We start from the raw sequence: 19,368 nt of genomic DNA, 5'->3' as shown, positions 1-19,368 counted from the left end.
TCTTTATAAAAAAAGAAACACACCAATGTGCAATTTACAATTGATTTGCATTTCTATATATTGCCCGTAAGGCCTTAGGAATTTATGCCACTTCAATTCAAACTGATTCTGGCATGAAATACTTTTTTAACAGTCAGTATATATTATAATTTGAAGGAACATATAGTGCGGTGACTGAAGGCTGATTTTTTAAAATTTAATCTCCCCACCGAACACACACCTATATAATATATCATTGGAAAGAGGAAACCTTGTGCTATAACATTATGTCTGTCGTCAGTACTTGGTATGGTCACATTTTTTGAAAATTGAGGTCAAAGGTCATATGTAAAAATCTGTGAAAATTTGGGAGGGTTTCAATTTTGATATTTTTTTCTATTTTAAACTCTACCTTAATACAAAGGATATTGTTTTGGCTTTAGTAATGTTTGTTATTATACATAAACCTTAATCATTGAGATTTTTTTTTATCAAAACAAATCCTAAAACGACGTTTTATAAACAAAACTTCAAAATCAAGTTTTCAACCTATAAAATGTTTAGAGCACCTTAACCTTATGAAAAAATTCAATTTCAGGTAAAAATCAAGTGTCATGCAGGACAATAGTTTAAAATTATTTTTTTAACTATAATATTGGGTGAGGTATCAAACCAAAGCAATAAAACACTACAGTCAAATATGACCTCAAATTGAATTTGCGCATACTTTAGGTTTTTTATCAACTACTCGTTGCTTTGGTTTTTTCTCTTACAACTATTACTGCTTCCATAGTATTATCTGTTGTTGTGTATTTTACTCTGGTTAATATCTATTACATTATAGGTGTTGAAACTATATCCCCCCTTTTTCCATTGCAACGTACCCCAAACTTCAAAAGTATTCCATATAAAAAAAGAAGATGTGATATGATTGCAAATGAGACAACTCTCTAAATGAGACATAAATTAACAATTATAGGTCCCGTACGGGCTTCAACAATGAGTAAAATTCATACTGCATAGTCTTCAATTCCCAAAATGAATAATGTAAAACAAACGAAAAATCTAACGGCCTGATTGATGTACAAAATAAATAAGAAACAAATATAGTATATAGAAACAAACGACAAACACTGTATTAACGTCTCGTGACTAGAAACGGACACATACAGAATGTGTGTGTGTGTGGGTGTTAACCTTTTTAAGGGCGAGCTAGCACTCCATAAACTGGGGACTGGGACAGTGTGAACCAATGCAACCAGCTTTATACCAAGTCAACCGTTTTCATCATCCGTCACAAGACATGTTTTAATACTTCTACTATTTTCACTCATGGCCACAGGTCTGCATATGAAAGGTTCTGCTCAAAGCAAACACGTAATTTTGAGTTTTTCTTTACAAATACGGACAAGGTATTGAAGGAAGTACGAAGACATTTGTTACTAAAAAAATACTAGTTTTCAACAATCCATATCAATTCATCCAAGATATAACAGAGATCAAAAAGGGTGTTTAGGAAGGTGTGATGACATCCATATGCTTTTCTGCAAAGATGCTGGGGAACCATTATACGAGACGTATACACTATCTTGAATTCGCTCAATTTCATGGTTGGCAACACAAAAGATAGCGTCGCACTTACTTAAAGAAGCACAAAATTCATTGGCATTCAATGTCTCAACAAGGTGTTTTGAATCAAACTTATGGTACATTTGGCAAGCCAATCCTAAATGAAAAGGAGTTAAAAAAATGGCCTTGATTGACTCAAGAATTGCTTAGCATTTACGCAATTTCTCTGGTGCAATTTCCTGAGAATAGTCTTGGTTGTATGCAGTTTCATCGAAAAAAAGAATCAGCCGGAAGAAACGATCTATATTTATCAAGTAACGGTGTCATGAGGAATGACCATTAAATCGTGGCTAAATCTGCTTCCACGGGTTTGGACTTTTTTTTAATTTTTTCGTTTTAAGCAAATAATTTGTAATGCAACCAAAATGACAGTGCTTGATGTTTAAAAAAACGGACGGGAAACTTTTCAACTTTAACTTTATCTGACACAGATAAAACATGCTTAATACGCTCATCTGATTCAAACTTGAGCAGTGTTTGATTTTTCTAAAATGTCTTGCAACAAAGTATACAAGCGCTCCAGTTGAATGACTGCATTCTAGAACGTATACAAATACCCGAAATTGAGGGACAACAGTCCGATAATTGTATGCCGTCATTAAATATCAGATTAGAAGCTTTCTCGCTCTAAAAGGGGTACAAATATGTTTTCTTGTGTAACTTTTGTAGCATGAACGGTGATAAACTGCCTGAATGAACTTCTGCAAATTAACAGCTATCGAATGAAACATATTGATGTTCACCTCATCCAATCTTTTATTCTATGCAGATACAAAAATCTACTTTCCTATACTGGTAAATTGACTCAAAATTTCAGCCGAGTTTTGTTTTTGGCATAAAGCACTGTATAAAATTAAACGACTTTTGTCTCTTCTTTGGATTTATTGGAGCAAGTTGCAACGGACTTGACATATCACGGAATATCTACTGAAACTATCCGTCAATTATTTTGATTTTACAATAAGTATATTTATAACAAAAAAACATAGAATATAAACATATAGAAACAAGTATGTGGCAAATATCATTGCACTTTAATTGAAAATATGTGTATATAATAGCGGAAAAGGTAGTAATTTCATATATCAGTTGAGAGCAAATTATAGACTAATACACAAAATGTGACGGAAGGAAAGTGATTAAGTTCCGTGTTGAAATTGAAGTTTTTTATTCCATTCTTTTTCCATTGATTTCCTAAGGTTTCTTTCATATTTTGGTTCCGAAATTTTTATCACTTATTAGTTTTATGAAATACTATATGCTTAAAATATTATGGAATAATTTGTATTACTGATATGAAGATGAAACTAAAGTTTGTGTCTGAATTTGCAATTAAAATAACCTCAATTTCAAATAGTCCAAATTTCGCAAATTTTACAGATTAGAAGAAAATAAAATACTGAATAGAATATTTTGACATATAAAAAAGCTTTACGAAAAACTATTTCAATAAAATGTAAGCAAAAATACAATTTTTTTGATTTTGAAAAAGGGGGGTTGAAACTCTATAATATACAACTAGTCATTAAAACGACTTTTTAGAAAAATGTGACCGTACGAAATTCTGACGACAGGGTAAAAACTAAAGAAGACATATTTGTCTTTAAGTTAAGACTATTTTTAGCCGTGTGTTATTTGGGGAGATTAAACTCGCGATCTAGACGACTTTTTACACTTCTGTCACCGCACTAATATGCCTGATATCTCGGTTGAAAAATGTGATGAATTTCATTATGGTGTTCCATTCACGAAATTTGACAATTTTGTGTTAAACTCGCCTCTCCTTGTGGACCTATTCTTAATTTCATACGAATCGATGTTCCTTCAGACACTTGTCAAAAACAAGAAGATCAAAGAAGAAAATTTTTTAATTTCATTTTCAGATATATTGATTATGTTCTTTCCATTAACAATCAGAACTTTTCTGATTGGGTTCCATTAATATATCCCTCAGAACCAGAGATTAAAGAAACACCAGACACGGCTTCCTTCTCCTAATTTTTAGACGTATACCTTAAATTTGACATACACTGTCATTTCAGTATCAGAATCTATGACAAACGAGACGATTTAAATTTTGAAATTAAATTATCAATTTCTCCCACCTAAGTAGCAATATACCAATTTCACCTGCATATGGGATATACATTTCCCAACTTATTCGACATTCAAGAGCTTGCAACTCCTACTCATACTTTATAAACCGTCACCAGTGTCTGAGCAGAAAGTTGATGAACCAAGGGTATGTCAAAGAACGTCCCGTCCTTTTTCTAAAAAAAAAGTTTATCGGAAGGTACCAAGACCTTGTTGATAAATATTTCGTATCAACTTCACAAATAATACATAATGGTCTTGATGTACAGATTCTGCGTTTTGACGTTGTTTGTCATATTTTAAACATCCCGTCAATGTGTTTGTATTATCTTTCATGTCTGCTGGTGTTTGTTTGTATGTGCGACTTTTTGTGTTTCTTTGGTTCATATGATATGACTCTTTACTTATAAAGATCCCTCCAATGTTTTTATTGTTCTATTGTATGTTATTATGTTATTGTTCTATTATAAAGTTGAAAATACTTTTAACGACACAATTATTTTACTCGCGTAGGGGTATTAACCGTACATGTATGTGGATTCTTAAAAATTCTAAAGAACTTCTGCATAATTTTAAATCTGGGTCTGTTTCTATAATTAGTTCTGACATACTATTGATTTTTTAACCCTGTATACCACCATTCCCAATGTGATTTTTTTTTTTATGAAACATTGAACAGCAAAATTATTTTGTATTTCTTCTTATGTGATGTTTACATTTATGACGTCAAACACGCGAAGCAATGTATGTGGTTTTTTAAATTTGATAGATGCTTTTTGTGCTTTTTTGTTTGTTAAGTATTTGGTTGTTTCGAGATTTTGACACATTGATAACTGCTGTACCCATATTTTTACTACTTGTATATTACCTATTATATAGATATAGGAAGATGTGGTGTGAGTGCCAATGAGACAACTCTCCATCCAAATAACAATTTATAAAAGTAAACCATTATAGGTCTGTTTTGTTCACACATCGGTGTAAAGATAATGTAATTTGATGCGACTGTCATACAAGTGAGAGGTTTAGGCTATAAATCCACCATTTTCTACATTTGAAAATGCCTATGCCAAGTCAGGAATATGACAGTTGTTGTCCGTTTCTTTGATTTGTTTTAACATTTGATTTTGACATTTGATTATGGACTTTCCGTTTTGAATTTTCCTCGGTGTTCAGTATTTTGGTGATTTTACTTTTTTTTCACACTGCAATACCATCCCTTTCTTAATAAAATTGAGGATGGAAATGGGGAATGTGTCAAAGAGACAACACCTCCCTTCAAAGAGCAGATAACACAATTAGTCTTAAACGCAGCGAGAATATCCCGCATCCGGAGGCTGTCCTCAGCTGGTGCCTAAACAAAACTGAGTACTAGTTCAGTGAAAATGGACGTCACACTAAATTCAAAAACAATATAAATGAACTAAAACAAAAATATACAAGGCTTACAAAGGCCATAGTTCCATTTTGATTGTAAAACAAAGCTTGGTGGTTCCCTGAAACAACCCAAGCCACTTTTTGTTTCTTAAAAGGTCATTTACCAAGTCAGAAATATGGCAGTAGTTATCAAATAGTTCGTTTATATGTATGTTTAATTTTGCTGCACAGTGTTCTTATAGTTGATGTGTTTCCCTTTGTTTTAGCTTGTAACACAGATTTCTTTTTCTCAATCGACTTTTTAACAGCGGTATACTATTGTTGCCTTTATTGAAAGATTTTTGCTTGAACTACAAGTATATTGCTTCTCCAAAACCAGAAGACAAGATAATTAAATGATTTAGAATAAGCTTTAAACTTTAAAAAAAAAAACGCTTCGTCAAACAGTTGAACACGCTTGTAAAGTTTCTCATCCAAAATAAATATACAAAGACGATCTTCAAACTCGATAAACATTATATCAGACATATCAAGCATATGTCTATATGGCTAGAGGTATAGAGGAGGGTTGAGATCTCACAAACATGTTTAACCCCGCCGCATTTTTGTGCCTGTTCCAAGTTAGGAGCCTCTGGCCTTGTGTACAATTTAGACATTAGTATGGCGTTCATTATCACTGAACTAGTATATATTTGTTTAGGGGCCAGCTGAGGGACGCCTCCGGTTGCAGGAATTTCTCACTACATTTAAGACCTGTTGGTGATCTTCTGCTGTTGTTTTTTTCTATGGTCGGGTTGTTGTCTCTTTGACACTTTCCCCATTTCCATTCTCAATTTTGTTTATGGTTCTGTCTTTATATGTAGCTACATTAAATTCATGAATAACGAAACCCGTATAAACATATCATGCCGTCGTGTTGCTCGTGTAGTTACAAGTCAGGACATCAACCTTATTCGATAGGTCACATTGAGAAAAAGAGGATAATATCGTGATCGACAACTGGAACATATCCACCGTCATCTGCTAAACAAATATTTCATAACAGTAAACTAGCTTCTAATGGCGTCCTTAAAATTTGCGAATGTATGATTTCATATTAACTAATTGGAGCTTTAGGTTCAATAACTTCCTTGTAGACAGCAACCCGTCATCAAAGGTAATCGTGATTGGAAATGCAAACTCTGGAATGTTCTATCAATCGGGATATGCAAATGCTGCTGGAATGTTACTACATAGAAATGGAAGGTTAACAGTCAGGAAATGGAGTCATCTTTCTGTAGCGTTTTTATTATCAGTTTTATACCTATATTCATCGTTAATTTCTAGATGTCAGTTAAGAAATGAAAAAGATAAAGGCAACAGAAATATACCGCTGTTCGAAAGTCATAAAACGATAGAGAGAAAACAAATTGGTGTTAAAACAGAGGTAATAAAATTGAGAAAGGAAATGGGGAATGTGTAAAACATATCAACTACATGTATAATAGACTTACCTGTATCTGATTTATTCTTTATTTCATGTTCAGTGCAATTAGGTAGATGCATTCAACATTACCACCAAACTTGAATTTGTAAGTAAGAGTAGATCGTTTGGTTAAATAATAATGTTAGCGTTTTTGTTCTTCCTATGAAACTCCTATATGAATTTGCCCCATATGAATAAAGAAACAAGTCAGCAAGAAGAGGAGCATTGTTGGCTCGTGTAAGAATAACGCTTGTGTTTTGAAAAACGTCCTTTTTTAAACTCATCTTTCAAACGTAACAAATATGTTGTCAATCAAGTAACCAAGGCCAACCTTAAAAATATGTTTGTTTGCAGTTTTCCGACTGTACCTTCAGACTGAAGGGTCGGTAGGTAGGGAAAATATTTTATTTTTATCAGCCAAAATACAGTTTAAACAAGCAGTTACACTAAACCAAGTTTCTTGTGAAGAAAAAAAAAATTTTAAAACAACAAACACTGGACATGCTGAAAACCAACATCAAATGAACAGGCATTTTCAGATAAAAAACTTTTTAACCAAAACTGAAACTTTAACATAGTGTCATTATCCAATTTATGACATAAAATATGGTATAATTATTTAATACTGGAACACTTATAAACATGGAATGTCATTATGACTAGAACTGTTTTAAAGAAATATATTCAGACATGTATGCTTCTTGACTAGAATGTTTTCATGAGTAGAGTATTTTCATCAGAAAAATGTATATATTATAGATTTATAAGACAATTATTAAAGAGTGTATTTTTAATAATAAAAAAAAATAACCATTGAATCTTCCTCAATTGAAAAAAAAGGCAACTTGAAAAAAAGTACTAAGACATCCGACTGTTTTCATATTTCTAACAATATTTAATTATATGTGATAAGGTTATATTTTTGTCAGGCTTAAATGAAAACCAAAGAAATCTAAAGTTTGGGGTGAAATCCATAGCACCCCATTAAAAGTAAATGGTCTGTACTGAAATGTTTTAAATGCATAAAAAAAATTGGCAGCATAGCTCCTAAGGACATGTTTTAATTGAATTCACACAGGCCACACAGTTTTGGTATATTTAATATTGTAAGAAAGAGAATAATTGCAATGAGTGGGGCAGCCCCCCTTATCCTAAAGGAGCATACTCATTGCAATCGAAGATAGATTTAATATAGAGAGAGTATATTTATTTTTCAAGCTAACCATTCATTTTCTCTACATCTTTGTGTAGTTAGGGTTGCTTCTTATTGATTTGGCATGATCTATATCCATTAACATTTCAAATGAGCCCTTCCGTACAGGCTTGTTTACAGATATCCATGAAGATTTAAGTCACGGAGGAGTGGTTTCATCTTTGTCGTCTTCACAACCATTTGTAGAAAATAAGCCATACTTCAAGCTGCTGTCGAATTATTTAACCACTGAAATTGGTTCCATAAAGTCAGGCTCCACAGATTCTGAACCCGATTTGTTTGAGACAGAATGGTTATCGTATCAGTTATGAATATCTGCTGCATCATCGTCAATGATATCATCACACATCATTACATGTGCCTGAATCTGTATAAACAGTTTACTAATAAACTTTTTTGTTTGTTATTTGTCTTAAAATTGACACGAGACGACAGCGTAAACTACTCCTCCCTGCTTCATGGATATCTGAAAACAATGTCCATGTGCTTTATCATTAAATGGTCACATGAACGCTTGACTGGAAGCTAAGAAAAACCAAACTTGAAATGCGTAATTGACCCAGACTTTAAATCATTTCCGGAAAGGACCCAAAGTTCCGGATCGCGTCAATAGAGGTATTAAAAAAAAATTCTTCAAATTTTAAGCAATAAAATTTTCATAGTCGGAAAGATTTTCAAGGGTCGGTCGGTAAACTGCAAACAAACAATATTTGAAGAATTTTGATAATTCCAAATTGACAGATTTATTAAATTAGGAGTTTGGGGGTGGGTTTTTTTGTACACGAGATACGATTTGTCCTGAATATTCTTCCATTTATTTGAATTGTAGCCCTGTTACTATATATAGTATGTAATGTTGTCATTTTAGTGTTATATATTTAACATTTCCATTCAAGCGGTCGATTTGGCTAGCCTCAAAACCAAGTTCAACCCACATTTTTTTTTATTAAAATGTCCAGTACCAAGTCAAGAAAATGGCAACTGTTAACTTATAGTCCGTTTATGTGTATGTTGCATTGTCGTTTGGTTTTTGTTGCACTTTTGTGTTTCTGATGTTTTGTTGTTTTCCTCTTATATATGATGTGTTTCCCTCAGATTTAGATTGAAACCCGTACTTTCAAACAGCGGTATACTACTGTTGCATTTATTTGTCCATCTCTAAGAAAATATAGGTATCATTAAGTCAGTGATTTCGTTACCATACATAACTGAAAACTTTTACTCAATTCTTTCATAGAAACAAATATTTGATAAGCGAATGTGGCTTAAAAATTATTAAAAATGGTATTACACATCCTAGATTTTACGGTAATATTGTTCCATTAGCGTGGAAAAACGAGATTCATTTTTGAGAATTATGAATACAATCCACGTTCATTTTCTATATATATACAGATTACTCTATCTAAGTATTACATTATACTTATTTTTTAAAAGGTTAACTCCTTATTATCCTACTGCCTGTCGATACTTATTCTTTTAGCATCGTACAAGTCATGTCTTCTTTTGTAGTCTATGGCGTTAAATACTAAATCCCTGGGACGTTTCTAGTTGATTTTAGTCTCTGTTGTTCAGGAGCACCTGAGATCACCCCTAGTTTTGGTGGGGTTCGTGTTGTTTAGTCTTTAATTTTCTATGTTGTGTCATGTGTACTATTGTTTGTCTGTTTGTCTTTTTCATTTTTAGCCATGGCGTTGTCAGTTTGTTTTAGATTTAAGAGTTTGACTGTCCATTTGGTATCTTTCGTCCCTCTTTTGTTTGATATTTTTTTTTATCATTAATTGATTTTCTCTTTTAACTAGCTTTCAGTAACTGTGAGCATTCTCAAATCGTATTTTCTTGTTAATTTGACCTGTTGATACAATTTAGTACATTTTTGTTATTAATTAAATGTTTACATTTTTAGCTTTAATTCTTGTCTCTCTATATTTTTTTTATACCAAATTTGATATGACAATAGATTTTCACTTCTGCTCTCATTTAAAGACTTCCATTTGGTAGCTTTATAAGTTGATGCTCAACTACCGGGTTGTTAACCCGATTTATTGGTTGTATTCAAATCAACCATTTTAATAAGCATTCTCCGAAAATAACCATAACAATATGTTGTACAAGGTTCAACAAGCTGCCTTTGTTTTATTTCAACGAGAAATACAAACTTTAATACAAAATAGAACTATATGCATTCGTTAAATTTGGTCTCGTTTTCAAAAGCAATAAATAAATTAAATGCGCTCACCAGCACATATAAAAGTTTGCCGCCTAAAAGCGTATCTTATATCTATACAATTAAGTAGTGTCGAAATTGATATGATGAAATTGGGGTTAAGAAATAAATATATAAAAACAAAAAGGAAATATAAATACTGTGATTCAGGCATGTTCGTGTTCGTCAAAAATAGACCCTAATGAAACTTAATTTGTTCTTGTGATTTTAACCTTTCACTTTGATATTTAGCATTTCATTTTGTACATAAAAATAATCATTTTATGCAGAACTCAGCCAATGGCGAAAATCTTGTCAACTCTTTTGTCAGTTTGGCGTATAACTTTGCCTTACAATGCTGTTTACCGGTATATATTGCACCTTCCCACATATTGTCTCCAACTTCTTTGAAATGATACCAAGCGTCACCAACAAGCATAGCGACATCAATAGCAACCGGATTTCGCACACGGAAAGTCACTTTCTTTTCCGTTTCTAGATCCCCAATTGTAGGCTCAAGAAGTGTACTGTTATACCATCTGTGACAAGCACGTGGTAATGGCCGCTTGTCTTTAGCCGGATGTTTACAGTCAATCATATATCTGAATAAACAATCGAGTTGCGCGTTGTCATCGTTAGACGTTGATTTTGAACCGAAAATAAAGAAAACATATTTGCCCATCTGAGGACATCTAACTTGATATGTAACTGATTTGTCATCTCGATATTTGATAAAAATATATCTCTGGTAGTCTGTGATATCACTTTGAAATGGTCCATGATATTGATATGTATGTGACAGTTTGACGTCACTTTGTAACTGGAACTGAAAAATAACGTCATCATAACTATAAACAACTAACGGGTCGATATGTGTTTGTGGAAAGACTCCGTATTGGCTCATTACTGGAGTCGGACCAAAAAATGGCACTTTCGGAAATGGACTTTTGATTTGATCTCGTTTCTCTCTACATTTTATACGAAAACCACACACACTTTGTAAGGATTCAGAGTTCCAATTATCTTTTGCGTAAATCATAAAGTAGAAACGTCCAGCTTTAGGTGGTGCAATCGTAAAGATAGCTTTATGGCCTACAATTCTTAGCAACACTCTTCCTTCTAATTTGCCTTGATCTACATTAGTGTCTTTAGCCTCGAGTGTATACCCGAATCCGAGTAGACTTGGCATTTTGATTTGCATTATAACTATACCATTACTTGTATATTGGGTACAATCGTAATGATTAACAAACTTTAAACCGTAATTAAAAAATGGCGACTTTACAATTGGGAGGTTAATGAATTCTGTCATTGTGATTGGACATTCAAGCAGCTGCCATTTTGGATCGTTGGGAAAATGCTGATAAATATGATCTTCTGGATCAGTTATAAAGTAGAACTCGTCACATTGATAGAACAAGCCACCTTCCAGTTCATCGTCGTTTGGTGAGTTAGGACATTTAACATGGCGGGCACCCCAGTTACAGTTTACAAAACACCAAGAACCTTCAATTGACACTGCAGTCCATGAGTTCTTAAACTTAGGGTTATCTATTCTCATCCCAGGCTTGTATCCTGCACCTTTGGAGTAACCTTGTATTACTTCACAGTGAATTCCCGCATAACTGAAAAAGGTTAAAAAAAAGTGACATCGGCTGAAGTCCTAGTATGTTAATATACGCTGACGTCATGAAAACATTGCAACTTTTTTAGCATAATGTATGTTACGGGTCTGATGCAACAGTTCTTACTAGTCCACCATCTAAATCTTGTAAATAATCATTATTTAATGTGAAAAGTTTTCCGCAAACATAAAATCAATATAACATAACATAAGATAAGATGCAGTATTCAGCTGGGTTTTTTCTTTCTTTTTATCACTTATTTCGTGACCCTTACATGCCTTTCAAAATAACGAAAGAAAGATTTTTGAGTACTATTCTTTTATGTCCCTTTAACTAAATATAAAGTTCATTTCTTTACTTCTTATCCCTCTTTCATTGTTCTGATATTGTTATTTGCCTTAACGTTCATGATCAAGGTTAATTTCTGTCAGTGTAGATAAAACAGTATTATGTTGACTATTCTACCTGCTAGAGATGAAAATGAATAAAAAAAAAAGGTTCTTTGAAATTCGTTTAATTTCATTTCGTTTTCTGAAAGGAACAAGTGAGGACCGCTTATATTTGGCTCTTTTGATAAAACAATATATATAAAAAGACAATAAAAATAAGCATCTTACCTGCACAGTCGTTTGAAAAGATCATGATAGCTTTCAGTGCCAACCTTTATACCACGTAGAAGTCCAAGAGGAGATTCTGGGTGAATGCTATCTTCAAATACCATTTTATTCAAGTCTTTGACAGTAACCCATCGAAATATAGACCTATTTGTAAAAACAACATGCTGAATTACAATTCATTGGTATCTTAATTTACAATGAAAAGATTTTCTTTCATATTATGCATGTTGTAAATGCTATTTGATTCCCTCTATAAGATACAATTAGGTATAAAAGGTGTCAAGTATTGATATGTATATACAATATTATCTTGTTTGTTATGACCTTTTTGTTGTATGTATAGTTTGTTTGTTTAACCTTGTGACTGTTCCGGCAGAGCTTAAAAATCTTAATTGTAAACTCAAGTAGACAAAAAAATAATATTGGTCATATTTGAATGCATGTTCATCGAGACAAATAGGTGTTTCGGCCATTCTGTTCAAAAAGCAAGTGTCAATGATATGATGTTTTATATTCCGCAATACATTTTTGGTTTTTTCTTAAAGCTTCTTTTACCTTGTCTTTTCTTATTAACGACAGGTAAATCTCAACTTACCTGACTTTTTCAAGATCAGTCTGACAACTTGTAATCAAATCTTTAACCAAGTCTGTGAAGGAACAATACTCTTGCTTTGCTACCTGTTGAAATATCCATATAAATATCGATCATAAACATCAGAAATATCAGAAACAAATTGAAAAATTATGCAATAATGATATAATGAGGCAAAAACAGTAAATACGCTTTGTCGTAATTTCATTAGAAAAAAGGGAAAAACTCATCATATATAATATATTACTTTTGAGGAGAACCGATGATAAGATCACAAAAGAACTGATGAAAATGGTGCAAAAAGTGCATCTTAGATCTTTCCTTTTTTACTGTAACGGTTTGGAAAATCTTCAAGTTGTAACTTGTTGTTAGAAATTAAAAGACATTCGTTATTTGTCTCAATCATTGCATAACTGCTTAACATCTGGTGTATATATGGCCATTGTTATATCATAGTTAGTTTCTGTGTGTGTAAAATTTTAACGTTGTGGTTTTTTTTTGTGTCGTTTGTTTCCTCTTATATTTGAGTGTGAATTCATATCATTATAAGACGTGGCACGGTACTTTTTTATCCGAAATTCATATTTTTAATTTTGATGTTATATTTGTTATTCTCATCGGACTTTGTCTAATGCTTAGTTCGCTTCTGTGTGTGTTACTTTTTAATGTTGTGTCGTCGTTCTCCTCTTACATTTTATGCGTTTCCTCAGTTTTAGTTTGCAACCCGGATTATTTTTTTCTATCGATTTATGAGTTTTGAACTGTGGTATACTACTGTTGCCTTTATGTATAAACAGTAAACTTTATAACTGAGCTAAGTACTCCAATTGTTTTGTCACTAAGATGTATACTGGACAATTGAACAATTACAAAAATTCACTAACTCGAGATAGCTTCTACTTTAAGTTTATCTTTTTTATTTCATTTGTCATCAGTATTTTTATTAGTATCAGCATAATATATTTTATTTGTGTTTCCTTTTCTTTATTAAGAAATTTAGAAACAATAACTTTAAATATCCAGTATTCTTTAAAAAAAAAAAAGAGGGACGAAAGATACGAAAGGGACAGTCAAACTCATAAATCTAAAACAAACTGACAACGCCATGGCTAAAAATGAAAAAGACAAACAGACAAACAATAGTACATAATTATGACACAACATAGTAAACCAAAGAATAAACCAAAGAATAAACCACACGAACCCAATCAAAAACTAGGGGTGATATCAGGTACTCCGGAAGGGTAGAAGATCCTGCTCCACATGTGGCACCCGTCGTGTTGCTTATGTGATAACAAATCCGGTAAATAGTCTAATTCGGTAGGTTACATTCGTGAAAGGGAATGGGATGGATTGTAGTTAATATATGCTCGTGCAAATAGAATTTGGGAAGATTGTAGTATTTCCAAAATTCAAAAATATCTATATAAAGGTTTCGCTTCAAACAATACGTACGAGAATGTAAAATCAAACTGAAGCCCGATCTATTCACTGTTTAACCCGTCTCAACAACTCAATCTTTGTACTAGAAAACTGTATATCTGATATGAACCCGGATTTGTTTTTTTTGTCAATCGATTTATGAATTTTGAACAGCGGTATACTACTGTTGCCTTTATTTAAATGGACTTTTCTACTCACTTCAATAACTTGGTCATCAATACAACTGAATTCCTCCGGGGTTTTGAAAAGTCCCGACCGTCTGAACTCTGGCGGTGCTACAGGTGGGGGTCGGGACAGAACCTCTGTATCTGGTGTTGCCTCTTCTGTTTCTGGAGAACTCTATAAATAAAAATATATTGATTCGAAACAATAACAAACAAGAAAAAAATAGTTCATATTTTTTGGTTTTGATATACTTAACCATTTAACGTAACTATGATTCCTCCTTATCAAGAGACCATCTTGTATATTTTCTTTTGATGAAAACATGTGAAACACTGATTTAAGATAATATTGTTAATAATCATAATAAACCATTTTAAACTCTGTTAGAAAATTTAAATATATATTGATTCCAAACAATTGCACACATGATAACTTGAGTTTATATTTTTTAGTATTCGATATACTGTACCATTTAAACTATGTTTCTTCCATAATACCAAGAGATCCTCTCGTATATTTTCTTGATGTACACATGTGAAACGCTGATTTAAGATTATATCGTTAATAACCATACTAAACAATCTGTTTCGGTTTTTTTCTACTGTATACAATGTTTTTATTTGAATATTTTCATTGATCTCGAGCGTGCAGAAAGTAACATAAACAGATTGTTGATTTATATGTTAAGTTAAGCGAGGTAACACATGTCCAACACACCGGTCTCTTTCATCAAAATAATATCAAAAGTTCAGATAATATTGAATAAATTAGTTTAAAAAATCTTATCAAAACATCCTTTGCTATTTATATGTTAAGTGTATTGCACATGTTTATTTACTGATGATTTTTTTTTATTTTCGTGGATATCAATTTTCGTGGATTAAAGAAAACTTGCAATTTCGTTGATATTTGATTTTGTGATTTTACCAATCTCTGCATACAAGCCCATAGAAAATTTGAAATTCTTCAACATTTTAATTCGTGGTTCACCTGTACCTACGAAACCAACAAAAATTGGACTACAATGAATAAAAATGAATTCACAGTATATTAACATACCTCGTTGGCAGCCAGTTTTTCAGCTATCATCAGTAACATTTCCTCGCTATGTTTTTGTATCATTTTTGCTACTCGTGACCTCTCCTCTGATGTAAGACGTTCCAATGATGCTTTGAGACGTTCATCCTTCTGCTGTTGGTACTGCTCCCCCGTTTTATCTGGTTCTTTCAGTTTTTTAACTTTAGTCTTACTTGGTGAACTTTTTGTCAAACTTGATAAATGCTCTTTAGTAGATTTTTCTTGTTCTTTTTGAAACTCCTCTTCTAAGCGTTTCTTAAGAGTTTGGCGTTCGTGTGAGAATTGTTCATATAGCTTATCTTCTTCTGCTTTTTGTTTTGACTCCAATTCTGTCTGAGCCTCGAAAACCCCTGTACTTTCGTAGTCCTATTTAAAAACAGAAACACCATATGAACATAGAACAACATTACAAGTGTAAGAATCTACACATAGCGAGTGCAACAAAATGATAAAAAAATAACATTCAAAGGAAAGGTTCACCCTGATCTTTCATAATCCTCTATAAACAGAAACAACACGTGTATATACAACACATTAACAAGCGTAAGAATTTACACAGCACACGCATCAAAGACCGAGCAACAAAGAGATAAAAAAAATATGCATAGGAAAGTTTTACCACTTGAATGAATATCTTTTGTCCACTTAAAAATAATAACCTTGCTGGCATCTGAAAATGTAATTTGTTATCGGATTATGTCAGTCAGAGCAGACGTTCGGCAATTCTTTTCTAATTTTAGATTTATTTCGACTATGCTGTTCTACACATTCTTTTATTTTGTTTAATCTTTTTTCATTTGTAAGTCTGTGATATTCATCCAACTTCTCCTTAAAGTTTGTATGACATTGTCAAACAATAAACACAACAATTACTGCTTTAAATGTGTATCAGTTTCTTACCACCCTAATTTTGTTTGACCAACTCTCCTTTTTGGAACTTTTTATCAGGAGGTGTATCAACATTAATTTGGGGTTGAAAATAAACAAAAAAAATAAGTTAGAAATTGGATAGTATATTTTTCAATGACGGCAAGCAATGATTTGATATAGATTTTAAAAAGTTCTTTACTGTGAACTTGTATAATATTACATCACAATCAAACTTGATTATTGAAATAACGTGTTCTATTTGGGAAAGCTGGATTGACTTCTACTAGTACTTCTTAATTCGTACAAAACTATCATGTTTGTCATTTTTTGTGTTTGATAGTGTTAATAAAAAACTGCGCAGTCGTGAAGTGAGGGCATTAAGATCATATTTTCCAAAATTATATGCAGTTTGAATTATTATTAGTTGAAATCGGTTTTTGTGGACTGTTGTTTATCTTTTCATCTTGTTTTTTTTTTGTATTTTGCCTTAGGTTTTTCTGTCTTCTTGACTTATGAGCTCTGAATTCCTTTTTTATCTATTTTCTTCCTTTTGTATTCAATTACCCTCTTTCGTATCTATTTTCCCTTATTGGTATCTATATTTTTTCTATTTATTACTAGTAATGATCATACCTTGTAAGTTCCTAGGGAGGTTCTTTTCCTCTCCCTCTGCGCAAGCTCCCGTTGATGAGTAAATTCCATCGCGTTGGCGTCATACTGCCACCCTGGATTATATTTGCTTCCTCGAATCTGTAAAAAAAAATTATAAGGCTCATCATGAATGTGTCTAGCAGTCATGTACTATGAAATGTAAACCTTGTCTGTATGCAGAAAAATTGTCCAGTTGTTGACCAGTGTCCTTGCAAATGATCAAATCTGTTTTTCTAATTCATTTGTTTAGATTTCAAATCCTTAAACAATCTCATTAGGACATATCTGAAAGAATATTTACAGAAAAAAAAACGTACTGTATCTTGTTGCTATCCGAGGCATGCAACATCATTCGTTTTAACCGATGACGTTGTGTTCGGTATAGATATCACTGTAAAGTTTGTTTTCTTTGTTGGTTTGTTATTTTATTTAAGTAACAAAAGTATAATTTTTATTACAATTTAGGTGAACAAGTTCAGTTTTGTTTTCACTAGATTTGTAAAAATTATATTACTTTTTTCGATAAAAACATCTGATTTTAACTATTTTATAAAAAGCCGTTGTCTGAGTGCAGTTACGTAATATTGTACAAATTATTTAATGATTTTATAACATGTGCATGCTCAAGGACCAATGACAATCAGCATGAATAAAATGCTCATTGTTACTTGTATCAAAATAAAAATACACGGTGTTAAAATGATAAATGACAAAAATCTGCTTACCATTATATATAACTCGCACGTCTGCAGTTAATGTTTATTACGAAGCAATTGTGTAGTATATAACTCTCTCAATTGATTAGAATACAGACTGCCGCGCGTACATGCATGCGATGAATTTGACGTCAATTTAAGATTAATTTTTACCATAATATACCTAGAGGAATTAACCTCAGTGAATAAGTTACAGATTATATTTATTCCTCTTTGATGACGCTCTTGCAAACCTATTTCCATTATATTTAAAAGAAGGGGGGAAATCTCATAAACTCACATGCAATTCGTTGGATTATTTATTTTTTTGTATTATTCAACTTGATATGTATTTAGTGTAAATTAGATTTTATTTAGTTTATTTCCTACAAGCTTCATCTCCATATGCTTATTTGCCGCGTTCAAAAGAAATATCAATAAACCTCATTATGCAATGATAATGTTTCCCCTTTATTTCTGTAACGATATTCATTTTTTTGAAAATGATAAATTATACTCAGAAATTAGCTACACTTTTCTCTCTCATACACGTTTATGTAATCAAAGACATCAATCATAACAGCTTTGTACCAAACAAAACAGACAGAAAATCATAACAAAAATAACATCAGACAGCGTTTGTTTAGAGGAAAGACGGTATTTATAGATTATTAATAATGAAAACGAAAGAAAACACAAACAGCTGGTAACAGGAAAGATGTTTTTGAAGCGCACAGCTGTCTAAAGATCAGAGAATTAATTATGTAAGACTGAGAGTTAAATGGTTTAGCCATATGTTGTACATGATATTAGAGACGTTCCTAATGATGCATCGTTAACAGATTGTCAGCTACTATTATCACTCGAGTATCTGCATTGTAACCTATATTAAACATGACAGGAACGAGACATATAGATCTTAAGAAAACTGTACTGGAGTTTGGTGCTTTTGTAGGGAGCGCTCTGTTAGTTTAGTTTAAACATATTTATTTATAGTGGATTGGGAAACAAGTTGTGCAACTTATATTAATCCCTTTCCACTTTGCAGGTGCGAGTGCTGCCTTGTAGCGGCATTAGCCTACTCTTTTTCGAAATCGGAGCGCTCTTTTGCAATTTAGGAAAGTCAAAGATATGTTAATATAGCTCTAAATAGCTACGTCATAGGATTGAATTAAAAAATTAAAACCCATCTTATACAATATTGTCTTTGAAAGGTTGCAACCTTTTCTTTTGTATTTTACCTTTAAATAGTTTTAAAAAAGTATCTGTGACAGTAAAATTTATATCTTTAGTCTCTGATATATATAGTAGTGGTCAAAACAAAATGACCATCGTTATAATAACCAATCCTGCATATGCATTGTACTATACATTATTATACAATGTGTGCATTAACCTTTGAATTTCTAAAATTTTGGAAGAGAAGAAAGTTTTAAATTTCCTATTTTTGTCAGATATTTAGATGACAAATAACGTATTGCTTTCATGCCGTAACTAATTTACATTTCAAGAACAGTCTTTATTTTTTAAAGTTGTTTTCCGTTGTCAATTAATGGATCTTTTCTTCGTCATATTTGATAAACAGAAGTAATTGTAGTATGTGTAATATTTTACATTCAAACATATGCGAAGAACATATCGTACACCAACTGAGTAACGTATGTACGATA

General features: G+C 32.2%; 1 protein-coding gene across 1 annotated transcript in view; it reads right to left on the bottom strand.

Moving 5' to 3' along the window:
- Positions 1 to 9,869: 9,869 nt before the first annotated feature.
- LOC134680600 (lim and transglutaminase domain protein ltd-1-like) overlaps positions 9,870 to 19,368 on the bottom strand; it is a 30,850-nt gene continuing 21,351 nt past the window's right edge. The window contains exons 2-7 of the mRNA XM_063539703.1: positions 16,986 to 17,102; positions 15,465 to 15,848; positions 14,439 to 14,579; positions 12,801 to 12,883; positions 12,206 to 12,349; positions 9,870 to 11,588 (exon numbers count right to left, since the gene is read on the bottom strand). Coding sequence (XP_063395773.1) covers positions 10,241 to 11,588; positions 12,206 to 12,349; positions 12,801 to 12,883; positions 14,439 to 14,579; positions 15,465 to 15,848; positions 16,986 to 17,102 — 2,217 coding nt within the window. The 3' untranslated portion in view covers positions 9,870 to 10,240. The remainder of the gene's footprint in view (positions 11,589 to 12,205; positions 12,350 to 12,800; positions 12,884 to 14,438; positions 14,580 to 15,464; positions 15,849 to 16,985; positions 17,103 to 19,368) is intronic.

This window comes from Mytilus trossulus, chromosome 8 (genome assembly GCF_036588685.1).
Source record: "Mytilus trossulus isolate FHL-02 chromosome 8, PNRI_Mtr1.1.1.hap1, whole genome shotgun sequence".
Lineage (NCBI taxonomy): Eukaryota > Metazoa > Mollusca > Bivalvia > Mytilida > Mytilidae > Mytilus > Mytilus trossulus.
Note: the sequence above shows the minus strand (reverse complement) of the source record. Positions and strands in the feature narration are given on the sequence as shown.